The sequence below is a fragment of the Sus scrofa genome, chromosome 1 (genome assembly GCF_054392235.1).
Source record: "Sus scrofa isolate SSC_HxYL_T2T_F1_AM1 chromosome 1, Sscrofa_HxYL_maternal_Yorkshire_Landrace_v2.0, whole genome shotgun sequence".
NCBI classification, from domain to species: domain Eukaryota; kingdom Metazoa; phylum Chordata; class Mammalia; order Artiodactyla; family Suidae; genus Sus; species Sus scrofa.
The window spans coordinates 125,753,859-125,774,252 of record NC_139383.1 but is presented as its reverse complement, the minus strand read 5'-3'; the positions used below and the strand labels follow the sequence as shown (position 1 = coordinate 125,774,252).

The window sequence follows — 20,394 nt, the reverse complement described above, 5'->3', positions numbered from 1 at the left end:
GTGGCGGAGGAAAGAACTACGACTCCCGAAGGGAAGCGCAGCCGGCCGCGGCGAGGCTGCAGGAAGCTGGGCCCCGAGGTAGTGATCCTCACAACATCCGGGCCCCGGCACTGGAGAGGAGCAGTGGCCGGTCACTATGGAGACGGGCTTCTACAACCACACGAAAGGATTCCACCCAGGAGGACAGGTCCCGGGATTAAGAGGATTCGTTTTCACGTATTGGTCCAGCCGACGGCTCGCCTTCTCTTTGCTGCTTTAATTGGGCGTAGTGGAAGGGCCGCGTGCCCTCTGCGCTCGCTGGCTTTCTCGCCATCTGCTGCAGGAAAAGACTGCGTTTGCCGAGAAAATAAAGAAGATACCAAGAATGACCGAGTGCGACTGGGTGGGTTGGGGCCGAGGGCTGGATGTTTTTGACTGTTGTCGTTACTATAAATTTGGGGCACCCTGCACTCCCACCCACCTCTACCCCCAGAAAAGCCACCTTTCTAGGCAACCACTGGGCCACACAGATACATTGCATTAAGCCAGAATTGCCTCTGAAAGTACAAAGATTGGAGATGGTATGCGATTTGTACCCGTTCGCGAACTGGAGATGGTTTTGAACAAGAAAAATACAGTGTTTTAAAACTTACATTTATTTACATTGTGCCTTGTTCAAAACTTATACTCAATGTTGCTGGAAACAGTAAGTTAAGGCAGTAAATTCTCTGTCCCCTATTTGTGGCCAAAAAAAGATTAAGAAAAACATTAACAAGGAGGATGGTGGGCTTGAGGAGAAACAAAAGGGTGCCTCAAAATTATACTCTTAGGGGGTTTTTTGCTTTTCGAGTCACTATAGTTGACATCACCTGTGACAACACCGGATTTTATAATTACAGTTTCTGTAATGGGCATTTGTATTTCAGTGGCTTGCTTTTATCTATATACAAAAGACTGAAAGATCAAAGTATATTTTCATTCTTTTCAAGGCACTTTCATGGTCTAATTTTAAGACTTAATTTTAAAAGATTCATTTATAATTTTAAGTAACCTTCTTATCCTTAAGTAATAGTTGCCGACCTAATATGTAGGCTAGCAGAGAATTTAATTTTTTAGTTTTTATTTATTTTGTCTTTTTGCCATTTCTTGGGCCGTTCCCACAGCATATGAAGGTTCCCAGGCTAGGGGTCGAATCGGAGCTGTAGCTGCCAGCCTACGCCAGCAATGCGGGATCCGAGCCGCGTCTGCAACCTACACCACAGCTCACGGCAACGCCGGATCGTTAACCCACTGAACAAGGGCAGGGATCGAACCCTCAACCTCATGGTTCCTAGTCAGATTCGTTAACCACTGCGCCACGACGGGAACTCCAAGAATTTAAAATAATCTTTTTATTATTCTGTGCATTAGACTGTTTTGCTTTTAACTGTATCTGTTTTGAATACATTTTAAGAATAAGAGATTTGAAGAGAGTGAAACCCAAGTAAGAAAGCTGAAGTGAGGACCTAAATGTAAAGGGAATGAGTAGTTTGTTTCTAAGTCTGTAAACATTTGTGAGTTATCCTGGAGATCTAAAAGATTTAGTAGGCACTAACTTTTACAGATTGTGTGGTACAAATTATGCCAACAAAAATTTTCAGCCAATTTGTGCTCTATTTTGTCAAGATTCTGTTTTATGTCTTAAATTTTGAGTCAAAGTTGATCAGAATATTAGAGCCAGTTGTAAAAGGTGATTTGAAAGTCACAACGTCTGTGACTGGGGTTGCCCTGGGCCACTTGACTGGGTGTCCATAAAGTAAATTATTGTTGCTTTTTCCTTTTTTTCCAACAAGTCACAGGGTAGCACCTTTCACCTAAGCAGCCTTCCTTGTGCTGAGGAAACCTAGGAGGCATTTCAAAAAAAGCTGACCTGTTGCAATGCCACAGGATTCAGGTGACTTCTTATTCTATAATGTCTGTGCTCTTGATATTTAAAACAAATTATTAAACAGTGTCAAAAAAGAATAAATAATGAAACCATGCCATTTGCAACAAAAGGATGGACCTATAGATTATCATACCAAGTGAAGTCAGAAAGAGAAAGACAAATACTATATGATATCACTTACATGTGGGATCTAAAATGTGACATAAATCAACATATCTATCAAACAAAACAACTCACAGTGTTGTGGTTGCCAAGGGGGAAGGGATGTTAAGGGAGGAAAGCATTGGGAGTTTGGGATTAGCAGACACCAATTATTATATACAGGTGGATAAACAACAAGGTCCTACTGTATAGCTCAGGGAACTATGTTCAATATCCTGTGATAAACCATAATGGAAAAGAATATGAAAAAGAATATATGTATATATATGTGTGTGTGTATATATATATATATAGTGGTATACATCAGAAATTAACATTGGAGATCAACTATATATTTCAATAAATAAATTTTTTTTTAAAATAAATAGCAAAATCTGATGAATTCTACTTCCAGCTTTGGCAGCTTCCCACAAGGTTATGAGTATTAGTAAACTGTAGCATACTGCAAAGTATTATTAACTGTAAATTTCAGAACTGAACTCTGAAAAATCATGCATATGCATTGAGGTATACTTGCAAAAAAGAAAATGATAAAAAAACTGGCTCCATTTATATAGCACTTAGCATTTACATCCGATATTCTCTCATTTTATCTCCACAACCGCAGGAACTATGGCAGATTTTTTTTTTTTTTTACCAATTTTACAAACAATATAAAAACAAGGTGCAGTAATGATAAAGGACTGGAATTTAGGTCATACAGTTCTTGCCTTGTGCAACTTCAACACACTATTAATACTCATTCAAATCTGAACAAAAGAAAAGAAAGTGGAGTAAATACTTCACATTTGCAGATATAAACTCAAGATTTCACAGCAAATAGGTTTCTAATAATGAGGAACTTAACTTTGCTGAGACATTAAGTAGAATAACCCAGGAATTCAGAGTGAGCTGGATTATTCTAACAAGGAACCCAACTAATCTGATACAAATTTGATCCTCACTTCAGACAGACACTACAACTTGGTCAGTACTCTTGCCTCCAATTTAGAATTGGAGAAACTGAGATTATATGCTTGCTAGTTTTAAGGATTTAGAATTCCTAAAGGGCCTCAGCTTTATAAATCACAAGAATCTACTACAGAGTCTTCAAAGAATTTTTTTCTTTTTTCTTTTTTTGGGTCATACCCATGGTATGTGGAAGTTCCTGAACTAGGTAATCAAACCCAGGCCACAGAAATAACCCGAGCTACAGCACTAACAATGCTGGATCTTTAACTGCTAGGACACCAGGGAACTCCAGAAAAAGAATTTTAATGCATATAAACAAACTTCTATTTAATTCAACCTTAAAAAGGCAGGGAATTCCCATGTGATTCAGTGGGTTAAGGATCTGGTATTGTCACTGCTTTGGGTTGGGTTCCTCCTTTGGCATAGGTTCAATCCCTGGCACAGAAACTTATGCATGCTGTGGGTGCAGCCAAAAAAAAAAAAAAAGGTTTAGGTACCCTCCCATCCTCTATGAGATTATATATAATTTATAATATAGAAGAATTTAGAATTTAGGTATTCCAGAAATTGCCAAATTTGGAGGTTTTTTAAAACTAACAAAAGTTTTTTGCCTCCATGGACACCACAGGATGCATTTTTAAGGACCTTATCACAAGTAAGAATATACTTTCTTTCATGTTTTTCAAATAACTGAAAATCACTTTCTGGGAGTTCCTGTTGTGGCTCAGTGGGTTAACAAACCCAACTAGCATCCATGAGGACATGGGTTCAATCCTTGGCCTCGCTCAGTGGGCTAAGGATCTGGCGTTGCCATGAGCTGTGGTATACGAGGAGGACTTGGCTCGGATCCCACATTGCTGTGGCTCTCTTGTAGGCCGGAGGCTACAGCTCCGTTTGGACCCTTAGTCTGGGAACCTCCATATGCCACAGGTATGGCCCTAAAAAAAAAAAAAAAAAATCACTTTTCTCTTCCTACATTTGGAGAGCTGTGATATCCTCAGAGGAGGAAACAAAACTATTCAATTCATCTCCTTTATTTTTACAGACAAGGAATTTTTTTGAATCCTTGCAAAAATAATTTTCATCAGAGTCACACAGCTATTACCACTGGCAATATCAGAACCCAGAAATGATAACAACCAGTTTATGTGGTTTAGATAACTCTTGCAGCTGGAGGTACACAAATATAAGTTTCTCAGATAGTCTCTACATATCCCCACACTCCTTAGCCTGCCTCTCCAAGGCATTTTTTTTTTAATTGAAGTATAGTTGATGTATAATATATAAGTTACAGGTATATAAAATAGTGATTCACAATTAGGTTATACTCCATTTATAGTTATTATAAAATATTGGCTACATTCTCTGTATTGTGCAACATATCCTTATAGCTTACATTATATATAATAGTTTGTACCTCTTAATCCCCTACCCCTATCTTGTCCCTTCCCCCTCCGCTCTACCAACTGGTAACCTCTAGTTTGTTATCTATATCTGTGAATCTGTTTCTTTTTTATATTCACTAGTTTGTTGTATTTTATAGATTCCACATATAGGTGATATCATACAGTAATTGTCTTTGATTTATTTCAATTAGCATAATACCCTCCAGATCCATCCATGTTGCAAATAGTAAAATTTCATTCTTTTTTATGGCTGAGTAGTAGTATTGCATTATATATATATATACATATATCACATATTCTTTATCCATTCATCCAAAGACCTTTTTAACTCCTGACTACAGTTTAGTTACATCTTTCACAAGTGTTTAACCTACCACCCACAATGTAATCCGGGGATCAGCAGCATCACTTAGGATTTTCTTAGAAATGCAGAATTTTGGCCCCGCCCAAGATCTGGGTCAGAAATCTGTATTTTAATCAGATTTTAAGTATTACATTTGCACATAAAAGTATGAGAAACAATGCACTGGGGAACCACCCTAGTGGTTCCGACTAGGAACCTGTAAACTCTCAGTGTTATCAGAGAAAGGACTACTAGTTTCAGATAATATGTGTGTGTGTGTGTGTTATCAGTAAGAGGTAAGATTTTTCTTGATTAGTAATGTCATGGAGGAGTTCCCGTGGTGGTTCAGTAGTTAACAAATCCGACTAGGAACCATGAGGTCACCGGTTGGATCCCTGGCCTTGCTCAGTGGGTTAAGGATCCAGCATTGCCGTGAGCTGTGGTGTAGGTCTCTGATGCAACTTGGATCCAGCATGGCTGTGGCTGTGGCATAGGCCGGCGGCTACAGCTCCGATTAGACCCCTAGCCTGGGGACCTCCATATGCTGCAGATGTGGCTCTAAAAAGGAAAAAAAAAAAATTAATTTTAAGGAAATGAAGAAGCCTTAAAGGTGGCTGGGTCAGTGATAGCTGGAGTTTCTAATAAGATAGATATTCATAAAATAATAGTCTTATATCCAAGAACTGACCAATGAGAGATCAGCTGCCTTTCTTTTTTTTTTTTTTTTCTTTCTTTCTTTCTTCCTTCCTTCCGTCCTTTCTCTCTCTCTTTTTGCTTTTTAGGGCCCCAGCAGCAGCATCTGGAAGTTCCCAGGCTAGAGTCGAATCAGAGCTGCAGCTGCTCGCCTATGCAACAGCCATAGCAATGCCAGATCCGAGCCACATCTGCAACCTACACCACACAACTCACCACAATGCTGGAGCCTTAACCTGCTGAGTGAGGCCAGGAATCCAACCCGAAACCTGATGGGTACTAGTTAGGTTTGTTACTGATAAGCCATGATGGGAACTCCCCAGTCAGTTTTCAGAAGCAAAAGATTAAAGGCTCTCAGTCCAAGATACCAAGACAACAGAACAATAACTAGACACTCAAACCTCTGTGAATTATGTCAGCTTTTAAAGAAATGGACAGCTACCTGGAGAGCAGCAGGGGGATAAAAAAAGACCAGCTGGAGTTCCCGTTGTGGCGTAGCAGAAACAAATCTGACTAGTATCCATGAGGTTGCGGATATGATCCCTGGCCTCGCTTAGTAGGTCAAGGAATTGGCGTTGCCATGAGCTGTGGTGTAGCTTGCAGATGCAGCTCAGATCCTGTGTTGCTGTGGCTGTGGTGTAGGCCAGCAGGAGTAGCTCCAATTAGACCCCTAGCTTGGAAACCTACATATGCCTCGGGTGTGGCCCTAAAAAGCAAAAAATATAAAAATAAAAAAATTTTAAAAAGATCAGCAATTTCATTTCTAACACCTGTGTTTATAAATGGGGGGAAAAAGCTTTTACTCCTTATGGAAAGCATGCAGCAAAATAAGTATTCTTGGATTGGATTTTCAGAAAGCTGTCAAGTGTTCCAAAAGATTTATCAAAGTCATTTAAAGAAACCCTATGAAAAGTTTATAACTGTCACTAAAATAAGGCAAAATATGATCATATAGAACATATACTATGATACTATCTACATAGAACATATACTATGATACTATCTACTTTTAAGTATACTGCATAAGTTTAGAAACTTTATAAAATCTATGTAAGAAATGGAGTAAGTAGATCTTGAGGGGACAAATAATCCAGACTCCCCTGTTTTACAAACAGAAAACTAGGGCACGGAGAATCTGATTTACCCAATCTAGGACTAGAAACTGGGTCTCCAAGCTCTTTTCACTATACTTGATTCATTCTTTTGAAGTCCTTATTCAGAGAGTACTTTCAAAATGTTTATTAATGTAATTGTTCAAGTAGAACATTAATAGCTGACTGAAGATGTGACTGAATATGCTTTGATAGTACTTTTAAATAAAATGCTAGAACAACTCAATTAAAAATAGGCAGAAGAGGAGTTCCCATCGTGGTGCAGCAGAAATGAATCCGACTAGGAACCATGAGGTTGCAGGTTCGATCCCTGGCCTCGCTCAGTGGGTTGGGGATCTGGCGTCACCGTGACCTGTAGTGTAGGTTGCAGATGTGGCTCGGATCTGGCATTGCTGTGGCTCTGGCGTAGGCTGGCGGCTATGGCTCCGATTGGACCTCTAGCCTGGGAACTTCCTTATGCCATGGGTGAGGCCCTCAAAAGACCTAAAAAAAAAAAAAAAAAAAAAAAGGCAGAAGACCTGAATAGACATTTTCCCAAAGAAGACATATACTGATGGCCAATAGGCACATAAAAAGATGCTAATCCTCAGAGAAATGCAAATCAAAACCACAATGAGATATCACCTCACACCTGTTAGAATGGTATCATCAAAAAGTCCACAAAAAAAAAAAAAAAAGGAGTTCCCATTGTGGCTTGGCAATAACAAACCTTACTAGTATCCATTGAGGATGTGGGTTCCATTTGACCTCTTTCAGTGGGTTAAGGATCTGGCATTGCGGTGTAGGTCACAGACATAGCTCAGATCTGGCAGTGGCTGTGGCGTAGGCTGGCAGCTATAGCTCTGATTCAACCCCTAGCCTGGGAACTTCCATGTGTTGCAGGAGTGGCCCTAAAAAGAAAAAAAAATCCACAAAGAAAATTTTGATGATGGTGTAAAGAAAAAGGAACCCTCTGACACTGTCGTTGGGAATATAAATTGGTGCAACCACTGTGTAAAACAGTATTGAGTTTCCTCAAAAAACTAAAACAGAACTACCATATGATCCAACAAATCCGCTCTTGAATTTGTATATAGCTGAAGAAAACAAAAATATTAATTCAAAAAGATATATATGCACCCCCAGGTTCACAGCAGCACTATTTACAATAGCCAATACATGGAAGCAACCTAAGTGTCCATTAACAGATATATATATATATATACACACACACACACACATATATATATATATATCTTTTTTGTTGTTTTTTTTTTTGCTAAGCATGGAGTTTATTGGTATCATCTGGAACAACTTTAGTCCTACCTTTCCCAATCCCATGCATGTTAACAGTCTTCTAAAAATCATGCTACATTACTTTGGAGGACAATACTTCTTAACTTTTTTTTTTTTTTTTCATGGAGGTTCCCAGGCTAGGGGTCTAATCAGAGCTATAGCTTCTGGCCACAGCCACAGCCACAGAAATGCCAGATCTGAGCCACATCTGTGACCTACTCCACAGCTCACGGTAACACTGGATCCTTAACCCACTGAGCGAGGCCAGGGATGGAACCCACAACCTCATGGTTCCTAGTCGGATTCATTTCCGCTGCGCCATGACGGGAACTTCTGGAGGAAAATACTTCTGTCTTAACATCTTTAAAGAAATACTATAAAATTTTATTCCTATCAATTTTTTTTTTTTCTGCTTCAGTTACCTGATTTCTGACACAGTAAATGTCAATCTGATGTGCCTGTAAATCCACACCCACCAGGTACTGGCTTCTTAAATCAATTGCTTTGCAGATACCAAATGACACAGTCCTGGGCTGTGCACAGAGAGGCCAAAAAGAAGTTGACATGTTCCAGATTTTATATACACATACACACACAAAATTGAATATTTCTCAGCTATAAAGAGGAATGAAATGTTGCCATTTGCAACAACATGGATGGATCTGGAGGGTATTATGTTTAGTGAAGTAAGTTAGACAAAGACAAATACTGTATGGTATCACTTAATATGTGGAATTTAAAAAAAAACAGTGAATATAACAAAAAAGGAAGATTTACATATATAAAGAACTACTAGTTATCAGTGGGGAAAAAGGGAAGAGGGAAGGGTCAAGATAGACATAGGAAATTAAGATGTATAAACTATTATGTATAAAATAAATAAGCTACAAGGATACATAGTACAGCATAGGAAACAAAGCCAATACTTTATAATAACTAAATGGAGTATAACCTTGAGAAATTGTGAACCACTGTGTTGTACATCTGAAATTCATAATGCTATAATTCAACTGTACCTCAATAATGTAAATAAATAAAGCTAGCCTTTAAGAATTGATAGGGAAAACACTTTATTTTTTTATTTTTTAAAATTTTCTTTTTGCTTTTTAAGGCCACATGTGCAGCATATGGAGGTTCCCAGGCTAGCCGTCGAATCTGAACCATAGCTGCTGGCCTTCACCACAGCCACAGCAACACAGGATTGGAGCAGAGTCTGTGACCTACACCATTGCTCACAGCAATGCCAGATACTTAACCCACTAAGCAAGGCCAGGTATCGAACTCACATCCTCATGGATACCAGTCAAATTTGTTACCGCTGGGCCACAACAGGAATTGCTGGGAAAACATTTTAGCTCACAATCAACACATAGCACCTTTTTATTTTTTAAGATTATAACCAGACACAAGTGCATTTAAAACACAAGCAGATATAAGACAATATATGGATAAAGGTTCTTATTTACATTTATATTTATGATTTTCCCAACTAGAAATACCAACAAAATTAGCTTATAAGAACTTCCAAGTCTTTCAGAAAAAAAAAATTGAGCAATATAATACAATCTCAAGGTGGGTGAAGTTTGCTAAACAAAAAGTCTATTTATAGTAACAGAACTTGGAGTTCCCGGTCGTGGCTCAGTGGTTAACGAATCTGACTAGGAACCATGAGGTCGCGGGTTCGATCCCTGGCCTTGCTCAGTGGGTTAAGAATCCGGCATTGCTGTGAGCTTTGGTGTAGGTCGCAGATGGGGCTTGGATCTGGCATTGCTGTGGCTGTGGTGTAGGCCAGTGGCTACAGCTCCAATTAGACCCCTAGTCTGGGAACCTCCATATGCCACAGGTGTGGCCCTAGAAAAGGCAAACAGACAACAACAACAAAAATATATATACAGTAACAGAACTTTAGGGACCCCCCCTAAATCCAGTTGTAAAAGTATTCTGAGATCATTAAGTCAGGGCTAGGTTAATACTTGTCTTCACCAATGGAAGGTAGAGGAAGAAACTTATTTAAGAAAAGAAACTCTTCAATAACATTGCATTGCTTTATGGTAAAAAGATTCAAACTTTTAACATGGTGAAAAAAACAGGCAGGATCGGACTCCTGCCCCTCTAATCTCATCTCAAGCCCCTTTCTACTCTAACTTACTTGACTTTGGCCACACTTTTTCTTTGTTCCCTCCTCTACATTTTCCTTCCTTGTCTTCCAGTCTTAGATTCAATGACACTTCACCAGAATGGCCTTCCTACTTCCTAGGCCACCACACTAGGTTAGAACCCCCATGCTCCATAAATATCTTGAATTTTTTTCTTCATAGCACTTACCACAACTGTAATTTAGTTTGTAATAATTTGCTTAATGGATATCCCCCACAAGGTTAAGATACCTGAATGTTTATTTCATTGCCTTCTCTAAAATTCAGCTGTACACATCCTCCTCTATGACCTATTACAGATTTACTCTCTAATTTACAAATTTTTTTATCAATTCTCAAAGCTCTAGAACAGGATTTTTTTTTTTTTTTTTGGCTTTTAGTACCGAACCCACAGCATATGGAAGTTCCCAGGCTAGAGGTCGAATCAGAGCTATAGCTGCCAGCCTATACCACACCACAGCAATGCAGAATCCTAGTCGCATCTGAGACCTACACCACAGCTCACGGCAATGCCGGATCCCTGACCCACTGAATGAGGCCAGGTATCAAGCCCACATCCTCATGGATACTAGTCAGATTTGTTTCTGCTGCACCACAACAGGAACTCCCTAGAATAGGACTTTTAAAAGTTATCTTGTACATATAATTCACTGGGTACTCTTTATTGTCCTCAAGAGAAAAGGATTTCTCAAAGGAGCAGAGTAGATGGGGATAAATTTGTTTCCTTCTGTTTTGTTTTCCAGCTTTATTGAGATATAATTGACATATAACATTGTGTAAGGTGTACAACATGATGCTTTGATATACATATGTATAATGAAATGATTAGCACAATAAAATTAGTTAATACAACTATAACCTCACATAATTACAAATTTGTGTGTGTGGGTATGGTGAGAACATCTATTCTTTCAGCAACTTTCAAATATATAATATGGTATAGTTAACTATAGTCATAATACTGTACATTAGATTCCCAGAACTTACTCTTCTTATCACTGGAAGCTTGTATCCTTTGATCAACATCTCTCCATTCCCCCCAACTCCCCAGCCCCTGGGAACTACCATTCTGCTGTATCTATGAGTTTGACTTTCTTTTTAATTCCACATATATGTAAGATCACACATTATTTCTCTCTGACTTCTCTTAGCATAATGCCCTCAAGTTTCATCCACGTTGTTGCAAATGGCAGGATTCCCTCCTTTTTATGGCTGAGTACTACTCCAATGTGTATATATAATAAAATTTATTCATCTATTCATCTGCTAATGAACACTTAAGCTACTTCTGTGTCTTAGCTATTGTAAATAATGCTGCCGTGAACATCGGAGTACAGATATCTCTTTGACATAGCGATTTGATTTCCTTTGGATATATACCCAGAAGTAGAATTGTTGTATCATATGGTAGTTCTATGTTTAATTTTTTGAGGAACCTGTATGCTGTTTTCCACAGTGGCTGTGCTAATTTGGATCCCTACACCAACAGTGCATGAAGGGCTCCCTTTTTTCCACATCCTCACTCACTCTTATTCTATCAACTTTTTGGTAATAGCCTCTCTTCAGGTATGAAGAGATACCTCATTGTGGTTTTAGATTTGCATTTCCCTGATGATTAGGAATGTTGAGCATCTTTTCATGTACCTGTTGGCCATCTGTATGTCTTTGGAGAAATGTCTATTCAGATCGTCTACCCATTATTTATTTATATTGTTTGGTTTAGGGTGTTTTTTTTTTTTTTTCTTCTTCTTCTTTTTAGGGCCACACCTGCAGCATATGGAAGTTCCCAGGCTAGGCTGGGGTGAAATTGGAGCTGCATCTGCAACCTGTGCTCAGCCACAGCAACACTGGACCCTTAACCCACTGAGCAAGGCCAAGTATCAAACCCACATTCTCAAAGAGATAGCGTCAGATTCTTAACGCACTGAGCCATAACAGGAACTCCTATTGTTTGGTTTTTTTTACTATTGAATTGACTGAGTTCTTCACATATTTTGGATATTAACACCTTATCTAACAAACAGTTTCCAAATATTTTCTCCCATTCCAAGCTGCCTCTTCGTTCCACTGTCCTTATGCTGTGCAACAGCTTTTTGTTTGATGTATTCACTTCTTTCTGTTCTTGTGGCTTATACTTTTCTTGTCACATCCAAAAAAATAAAAAAATCATTACCAAGACCAACTCCTGGGAACTTTTCCTCTAAATGTACTTCGAGGATTTTTTTTTTTTTTTCTGCTTTTTAGGGCTATACCCTCAGCATATGGAAGTTCCTAGGCTAGGGGTTTAATCAGAGCCGCAGCTGCCCGCCTATGCCATAGTCACAGCAAGAGGGGATCCAAGACATGTCTGCAGCCTTCCACAGCTCATGGCAATGCCAAATCCCTGCCTGAGGCCAGGGATCAAATCCCCATCCTATAGGATATTAGTAGGATTCCTTTCCGCTGTATCACAACTCTCTGTTCTTCTAAGAATTTTATAGTGTCAGATCTTACATTTAAATCTTTGATCCCTTTCAAGCCACTTTTTAAAAAAAATTTATGGCTACACCCAGGTCATATGGAAATTCCCAGGGCAGGAACTGAATCCCAGCCACAGCTGGAACCTATGTCGCTGCTGCTGCAGCAACGCCAAGTCCTTTAACCCACCATGCCAGGGGATCAAGCCGCTGCAGTTGGATTCTTAACCCACTGCACCACAGCAGGAACTCCTTATGCCATTTCCTCTTAGTGGTGGAAGATAGGGTTGGGGCTCAGTTAAAATAATTATTTTTTTCAGAATTTTATAATTGAGAATTATTACATGTGTTTATCTTTTAGGATAAGAAAAGTACTTCAGCTTCAAATTCAGATACAGAAATGAAACCTGAACAACGGCCTTCTTGTGTGAACCCTGGCAATCCTGTGTTTTCGTGTATGTTGGACCCAAGGTCACTCCATACAGCTACCTCACTATCAAAACCTAAGATGATTATGTATAAAACCAATTCAAGTAATTACGGTGAATTTTTACCTATGCCACAGTTTTTCCCCTGTTATTATACTCCAAAGGAGCAAGTATTTTCAGGCCATATCAGAGCTACTGGTTTTTATCAAAATAACACTCTAAATACTACACCTGACAGAACAAGAACACTTGATTTTCCTAATTTTCAACACACTCTATGAAAATATATTACTCAAATAAAGAGAAAATATACTCAGGAAAAATGAGGTGTTTTTGTCTTTGTTTTTTAGGACCACACCCATGGCATATGGAGGTTCCCAGGCTAGGGGTCCAATCGGAGCTACAGCTGCCAGCCTCCGCCACAGCCACAGCAACACTAGACCCTTAACCCACTGAGTGAGGCCAGGGATCGAACCTGCAACCTCATGGTTTCTAGTTGGATTTGTTTCTGCTGTGCCATGGCGGGAACTCCTGAGTTTTTTAATTATTTATTTAGCTTTTTAGGGCCACACCCGCCGCACATGGAAGTCGGCAGGCTAGGGGTCGAATTGGAGCTGTAGCCACCAGCCTATGCCAGAGCCACAGCATAGGATCCAAGCCATGTCTGTGACCTACACCACAGCTCACCGCAATGCTGGATCCTTAACCCACTGAGCAAGGCCAGGGATCGAATCCACATCCTCATGGATTCTAGTTGGGTTTGTTAACCACTGTGCCACAAAGTGAACTCCAAGAAAAATGAGTTTTATATCTAAGGCTAGGATACCTGATTTGAAATATAAAAATATTTGAATTAATTTTAAAAAATACCTTTAAGAAATAAAGCATTTCAATTGATAACTGAATGACAATGACTTTTTTTTTTTATGGCTGCACCCATGGCAGATGGAAGTTCCCAGGCTAAAGGCTGAATCGGAGCTGCAGCTGTTGGTATATGCCACAACTATAGCAATGTGCAATCCAAGCCACATCTGGATCCTACACCACATCTCACAGATATTCAGGATCCCTAACCCACCGAGTGAGGCCATCTCATGGATACTAATTGGTTTTGTTACCACTGAGCCACGATGAGAACTCCCCAAAGATTACTTCTTAAAGACAGGATTCTTCTTTTTCTTCTTTTTAGGGTTGCATCTGTGGCATGTGGAAGTTCCCAGGCTAGGGGTTGAATTGGAACTGCAGCTGAAGCTTACACCACAGCCACAGCAATGCCAATCCAAACCACAGTTATGACCTACACCTCAGCTTGCAGCAATGCCAGATCCTTAATCCACTGAGCAAGGCCAGGGATCAAACCTGCATCCTCATGGACACTATGTTGGGTTCTTAAACCTGCTGAGCCACAACAGGAACTCCTAAAGACAGGATTCTAATATAGCATATTTGTATTTTTGATCGAACCACATTTTGAGAACAAATGACCCATGATAATTATTAATTATATACAAAAAATGTAGCTGAAGATGACTGGAGAGTAATATTTCTTTCTTTTTTTTTTTTTTGTCTTTTTGCCTTTTCTTGAGCTGCTCCTGCGGCATATGGAGGTTCCCAGGCTAGGGGTCTAATTGGAGCTGTAGCCACCAGCCTACGCTGGAGCTACAGCAACGGGGGATCCAAGCCACATCTGCGACCTACACCCCAGTTCACGGCAATTCTGGATCCTTAACCCACTGAGCAAGGCCAGGGATCGAACCCGCAACCTCATGGTTCCTAGTCGGATTCGTTAACCACTGCGCCACAACGGGAACTCCAAATTTTCTTTTATATAGACTAAAAAAAGCTAAAGTGTATAAAATCAAAGGCTTGTATAGGGTGAACACAGAATTATTCACCAATTTATAGTATATTTAGAACTAAGAACCACCTAAAAGAAGCATTAGAGCATGGACTATAAAGTTGATTTAACTGCTATATAAGATACACAATGCAGTAAACTTGGAATATTGCTATCCTAAAATATAAAAAAATAAACATACTCTGTAATTTTTCCAAAAAGAAAGACTTTTCAGCTAACAGTTTGAACAATTAATTCTAGAAAATATTTAAAGCACATTAATGTAAAAATTCACATACTTTAGGCAAATTTTCCTACCTTTACACAACTATCAGAATGTTTAAAGCTTTACTTCCATTTCTTGCCTCATCATTTCTGGAAATACAGCATGAACTCTCAACTTCCAATGAAACTGAAGGTTTAATCTTCCCAAAGGAACATTTTACCAGTTTGTTCAGGTCTGTTTCCTCTTTCAGCTATAAGCTAAAAGACTGTCATGGGAGTTCCCACTGTGGCTCAGCAGATTAAGAACCTGACTAGTATCCATGAGAATATGGATTCAATCCCTGGCATCGCTCAGTGGATTAATGGCCCAATGTTGCCGTGAGCTGTAGTGTAGGTCACAGACACAGCTCAGATGTGGCATGGCTGTGCCTGTGGTATAGGCTGACAACTGCAGCTCCAATTTGACCCCTAGCCCCAGAACTTCCATATGCTACAGGTGCAGCCCTACAAAAAAGACTATCATAAATATAGTTTACTCCATTGAGAATACAATTAATATATTTCACCAAATAATGTTGGTTTTTACTATCTATAATAGCTCAAAACTATCTTTGTACTCTAGTAAGCAATTTGTTTACTAAACCAAACCCATGTTTATTTAGGTCATAAAAAAGGCTAAAATGAAGTACAAGTACTGTCAAAAGTAGTTCCTAGAAGAAAATGTCTTAAGAGAGAGATGGTGTTAGGGTCATATGCCTTTAAAGCATTTTAGAAGGGGGAATCACATTTCAAAGAGAAGATGTTGGTGACCTGTTTTATTGTTAGTACATGAGAGTAAGTTACAGTGAGGTATGCTCTAAGGCTTGTAAACAAAGGGAATTATCCCAAACTTTGAAGGAGAGAGGAAGCCTGTTAAGTAGAATCGGATACATGATGCCATGAAACAATCCATTCAGCAAACTAATTCTCCTTGTTCTGAGTTGATGTTTGCCAAGTGACTTTATGATGTACCATATACATAATATGCTCATAAAGAGAAATGAATTATCATATAACCTACTGTGACCATGAACATCTTCAGTTTCCGATTATGAATTAATAATAAGTAGGCAATCTGTTTTGTTCAGTCTCCTGAGCTTGGTTAATATGACTCTGATCCTCAGAGATGGGTTAGCTCTTAAGGGTGCTCTTGGGTCTTTGTCTGAGAGGAGATTGAGCCAGATCAATTCAATAAGGTAATGAAATGTACCCCTGTTGTCAAGCTTACTGGGAGATGACCTACTAACCTTTTCCCAAGATAGCATATGCAGAAAATTGTTTGCCTTATTCTCCACATAGACAAGGTTTGTTGAAAAGCACTTGGCTTGCCAGTAATAAGTGCTCTCTCCTTGGCCAAACAGGCTTCTCTGAGCCACTTTTTCAACTTGGCCTCATCCTTCTGTAAAGCAGATAGGATAGGGAGACCCTGGAGAAAAAGAACCAGAACAGCTTCTTGACATAAGAGATGCCATTTTAAGCCTAAGCCATTTTGGGATCTAAGTCTGGTTACAAAGCTTACCCCTGAATTGGTCTCAGTAATAATGATCTTAAGGTAACAAAGACTCTTATCAGGCAAGAGAAGTAACTATAAGGAAAGATAATAAAGACTCCTAGTTCTTTTGCATTGCCTGAAGCATTTTCTTGAGCTGTTTTGTAGAATTTAAACCCCCTCCAAGGCTCAACCACTAGATCGATTGGAACCTAAGAAAAGATGATGAAGATCTTTTCTGACCTTCAAGACTTCAATCAACTTCAATCAGCTTGGACTCTGTTGACCTTTGTCCCAATTCTACACTGATTGTTTGCTTAAATCCTTTCATGAAGATGCATGTATCCTTAACTTTAAAACTATAGTTTTCTGTTTTGGGAGTCATTGACACTGCTTTGGGAAAGATCTCTGGTGTTCTTACTTTCTGCACATCTATGTACAGTAATCACATAGTAGTGGATTAAAGATTAATCCACTGGAGATTAAAGATCTCTCCAGTTCACTTTTTTCTTTCCTTTTTTTTTTTTTTTTTTTTTTTTTTTTTGTCTTTTAGGGCTGCACCCTCAGCATATGGAAGTTCCAAGACTAGGGGCTGAATAGGAGCTACATCTGCCCGCCTAAGACACAGCCACAGCAAAGCTGTGGGATCCAAGCCAAGTCTGCGACCCACACCACAGCTCACAGCAACCCTGGATCCCTGACCCACTAAGCGAGGCCAGGGATTGAATCTGCATCCTCATGGATACTAGCTGGATTCGTTTCCACAATGGGAACTCCTGAAACTAATTTTAATCAAATGATTGGTATTATGAAAAAAAATCAAAGGACAACCATAACAATGTTTTCTTTTGATAATCTTTTATTCATAGGCTTTAACGATAACACTATTATTTGGGAAGCATGTTTCATCATAAAGGAAATGGGTATGTCTGTATATATTTTAATTCTGTCACTACTTCAGCCTAAGACAAAAGTCCCTTACAAACCAATAGAAGATTGCTCAAAAGAGGTAAAGTGTTTCATGAATAAAAATGAGTGTCTGAGGATATGGTCAAAAGTAGTAACTACTTAAGGCTACCTTCCACAACCTTCTTCAAAAACTTTGGAAGTTGCCAGTGTAGCGCACTGGGCTAAGAACCCCACTGCAGTGGCTTGGGTTGCTGTGCAGGTTCGTTCCCTGGTGCTACAGTGGATTAAAGGTTTCATTTTGGATTTAATCCCTGGCCTAGGAACTTCCATATGCCATGGATGCAGCCAAAAAAAAAAAAAAAAAACGAAGAAAGAAAATGCAATACTGCCTCATCAGAAGGTCTGATAACTGGGCAGGACTGCTACAGAAGTTATCAAAAGTTATTTGCTTTATAGAAATAAAAGTTTCAAGGTTGCTGAACTAGGGTACTCTTACATATTCAAATAAGTACTGCATTAAAAAGAAAAAAGACGGCTGTATTATGATCCATTTGAATGATATCAGATGACCAAATACTATAAAAATTTAATCTTATAACTTTTCATTTTCCTAAAAATATTCTAAATATAATCATAGAATTTGATGACTATTATATGCAAAAGAGAAGCTATAATGGTTTTGCTTAATGCTTGAATCATCACAGTGATACAACACAAATGGTGGTGCAATCCAGTGCCAGTATCATAATATCCTTAAGTTAATATTTTCACCACTGCTGGGTTTTTTTTCGGGGTTTTTTTTTTTTTTTTTTTGTATACTTGAAGGTACTAGAAAACAATCTCATTAGAAAAATTATAACCAGATAGTTTTATGAAATATGATCAAAACTCTGGTGAACACTGCCTGAAATTAAAGCTGAAGATAAGGTTTTCCAAATAGCTGTTTTACTAGGGTAAACTGATCCAGCCTCAAACAATAGGTGGTGGAACAGTATTAAAAAAAAAAAAAAAAAAGGTTCTGTGCATTTGGAAACTAAGTGAAAACATGAGTATTGTTTATACGAAGGCCAGCTTTGGTAGAATCAGACAACTTTGGCCATTAAATAGTGTATTTAATACAAACAAAAATACTTTATAAACACAATTTTTTTGGCCTGTGGCATGTTGAAGTTCCTTGGGCCAGAGATCAAACCTGTGCCACAGCAGCTACCCAAGCTGCCGCAGTGACAACTCCAGGTCCCTGACCCAATGTGCCACAAGAGAATTCCACAATTTTTTATTTTCTATGTATACCTCGTACAAATGAATCAGTTAGTGTCCTGGTAATCACACCAAGAAATTTTTGTTAGCTATATGGGCAAGCTGAATTCAGTAACAAAAAATGTATACTTAAATTATGTAGCAGTATGAAGTAAAGAAGTGAAATAGATTATTCTTACTTTGATTTACTAATTCAGAAGCTACTCAAATCAAACATTTTCTTTTCTACAGATTATAATATTTTGCCCTCTACAGAACTAAAGAGAAAGTGATTCCACACAATCAACCATAATTCGCACAGATTCCTAATGCCTCCAGTTATTTGGTAAAACCGGAACAATACCTAGTACAGTGCTTCTTGTAGTTATTAAGATTTTAATTCTGTTCCTTGAATTATATTCCGAATCTTCTCAGCATCATTTTGTATAATTTTGTTGGATGGATCAATCTTAAGGGCAGCTTCATAATCCTGTAGGCCTATATTTACATAGCAATTATGATCAATAAAATAAAAATCTTATAAATTCTTGTGTTATCTAGACAATATTTTTTAAAAATAAAAAGAATCACTAAGTTCATGATTCAAGACAAGCACCAGTCTTTATTTTATTTTATTTTATTTTTTGTCTTTTTTAGGGCCACACCCATGGCATATGGAAGTTCCCAGGCTAGGGGTTGAATCGGAACTGCAGCTGCAGGCCAGCACCACAGCCACAGCAACACAGGATCCAAGCCACATCTGTAACCTACACCACAGCTCATGGCAATGCCAAATCCTTAACCCACTCAGAGAGGCCAGGGATTGAACCTTCATCCTCATGGATTCTAGTCTGATTTGTTACCACTGAGCCACAACGGGAACTCCAAGTACCAGGTTTTAAATTAGATTCCCATCTTCATGTACACAGTAGTATCTCTAAAAGACTGCAAAATTTTTTCAGTAATTTCAGGAATAATCATAATGATTTCATTCAGGATTCAGTAAGAAGCAGTTATTTTAAATTTAAGTACAAATAAGCTAACATCTTAAATTCATTAAAGCATGAACAGAGTCAAAATTCATACATCAAAAAGACATTTCTATCACCTCAATGAAGTAATAAATGTTATCTTATTTCAAAATTCTACATTAAAAAAAATTTTGGTAAACTCAATCCATACTTCATATAATTCATAGACTATAGTTCGTGAGGGTTTTTTTGTTTTGTTTTATTTTTTGTAGTTATCCTAGCTACAGAACTTCTTTGAGGAAAATTAGTTAAAAAGGAAAGCATTATGGACTGGTTATTAAAAATATATAACTGAGTCTCAGAGTTGCCATTGTGGCTCAGTGGATTAAGAACACAACTAGTATCCATGAGGATGCAGGTTCAATGCCTGGCCTTGCTCAGTGGATTAAGGATCTGATGTTGCCACAAGCTGCAGTGTAGGTTGCAGATACAGCTTGGATCTGACGTGGTTATGGCTGTGGCACAGGCCAGCAGGTGCAACTTCAATTCAGCCCCTAGCCTGGGAACTTCCATATAATATGTTATTAATTTCTGAAGAGTGCTTACAATATTTCACTCCTGTCTGGATAATTTTTTTTTTTTTTTTGGTCTTTTTGCCATTTCTTGGGCTGCTCCTGCGGCACATGGAGATTCCCAGGCTAGGGGTCCAATCGGAGCTGTAGCCACCGGCCTACACCACAGCCACAGCAACCCGAGATCCAAGCCACGTCTGCAACCTACACCACAGCTCATGGCAA

General features: G+C 38.7%; 2 protein-coding genes across 4 annotated transcripts in view; one reads left to right on the top strand and one right to left on the bottom strand.

The window, feature by feature from the left end:
• Positions 1-144: 144 nt before the first annotated feature.
• PIERCE2 (piercer of microtubule wall 2) lies at positions 145-13,275 on the top strand. Its single transcript, XM_013985445.3, has 2 exons — positions 145-382; positions 12,822-13,275. Exons 1-2 carry the CDS (start codon positions 365-367, stop codon positions 13,167-13,169), a joined length of 366 nt encoding a protein of 121 aa, XP_013840899.1. The 5' UTR covers positions 145-364; the 3' UTR covers positions 13,170-13,275.
• A 4,044-nt stretch (positions 13,276-17,319) lies between these two features.
• DNAAF4 (dynein axonemal assembly factor 4) overlaps positions 17,320-20,394 on the bottom strand; it is a 99,120-nt gene continuing 96,045 nt past the window's right edge. For 2 of the 3 annotated variants that reach the window (XM_021094952.2, XM_021094959.2), the window contains exon 9: positions 17,320-19,124. In XM_021094952.2, coding sequence (XP_020950611.2) covers positions 19,015-19,124 — 110 coding nt within the window. In that variant the 3' untranslated portion in view covers positions 17,320-19,014. The remainder of the gene's footprint in view (positions 19,125-20,394) is intronic. The other variant, XR_014811084.1, reaches the window with a different exon arrangement.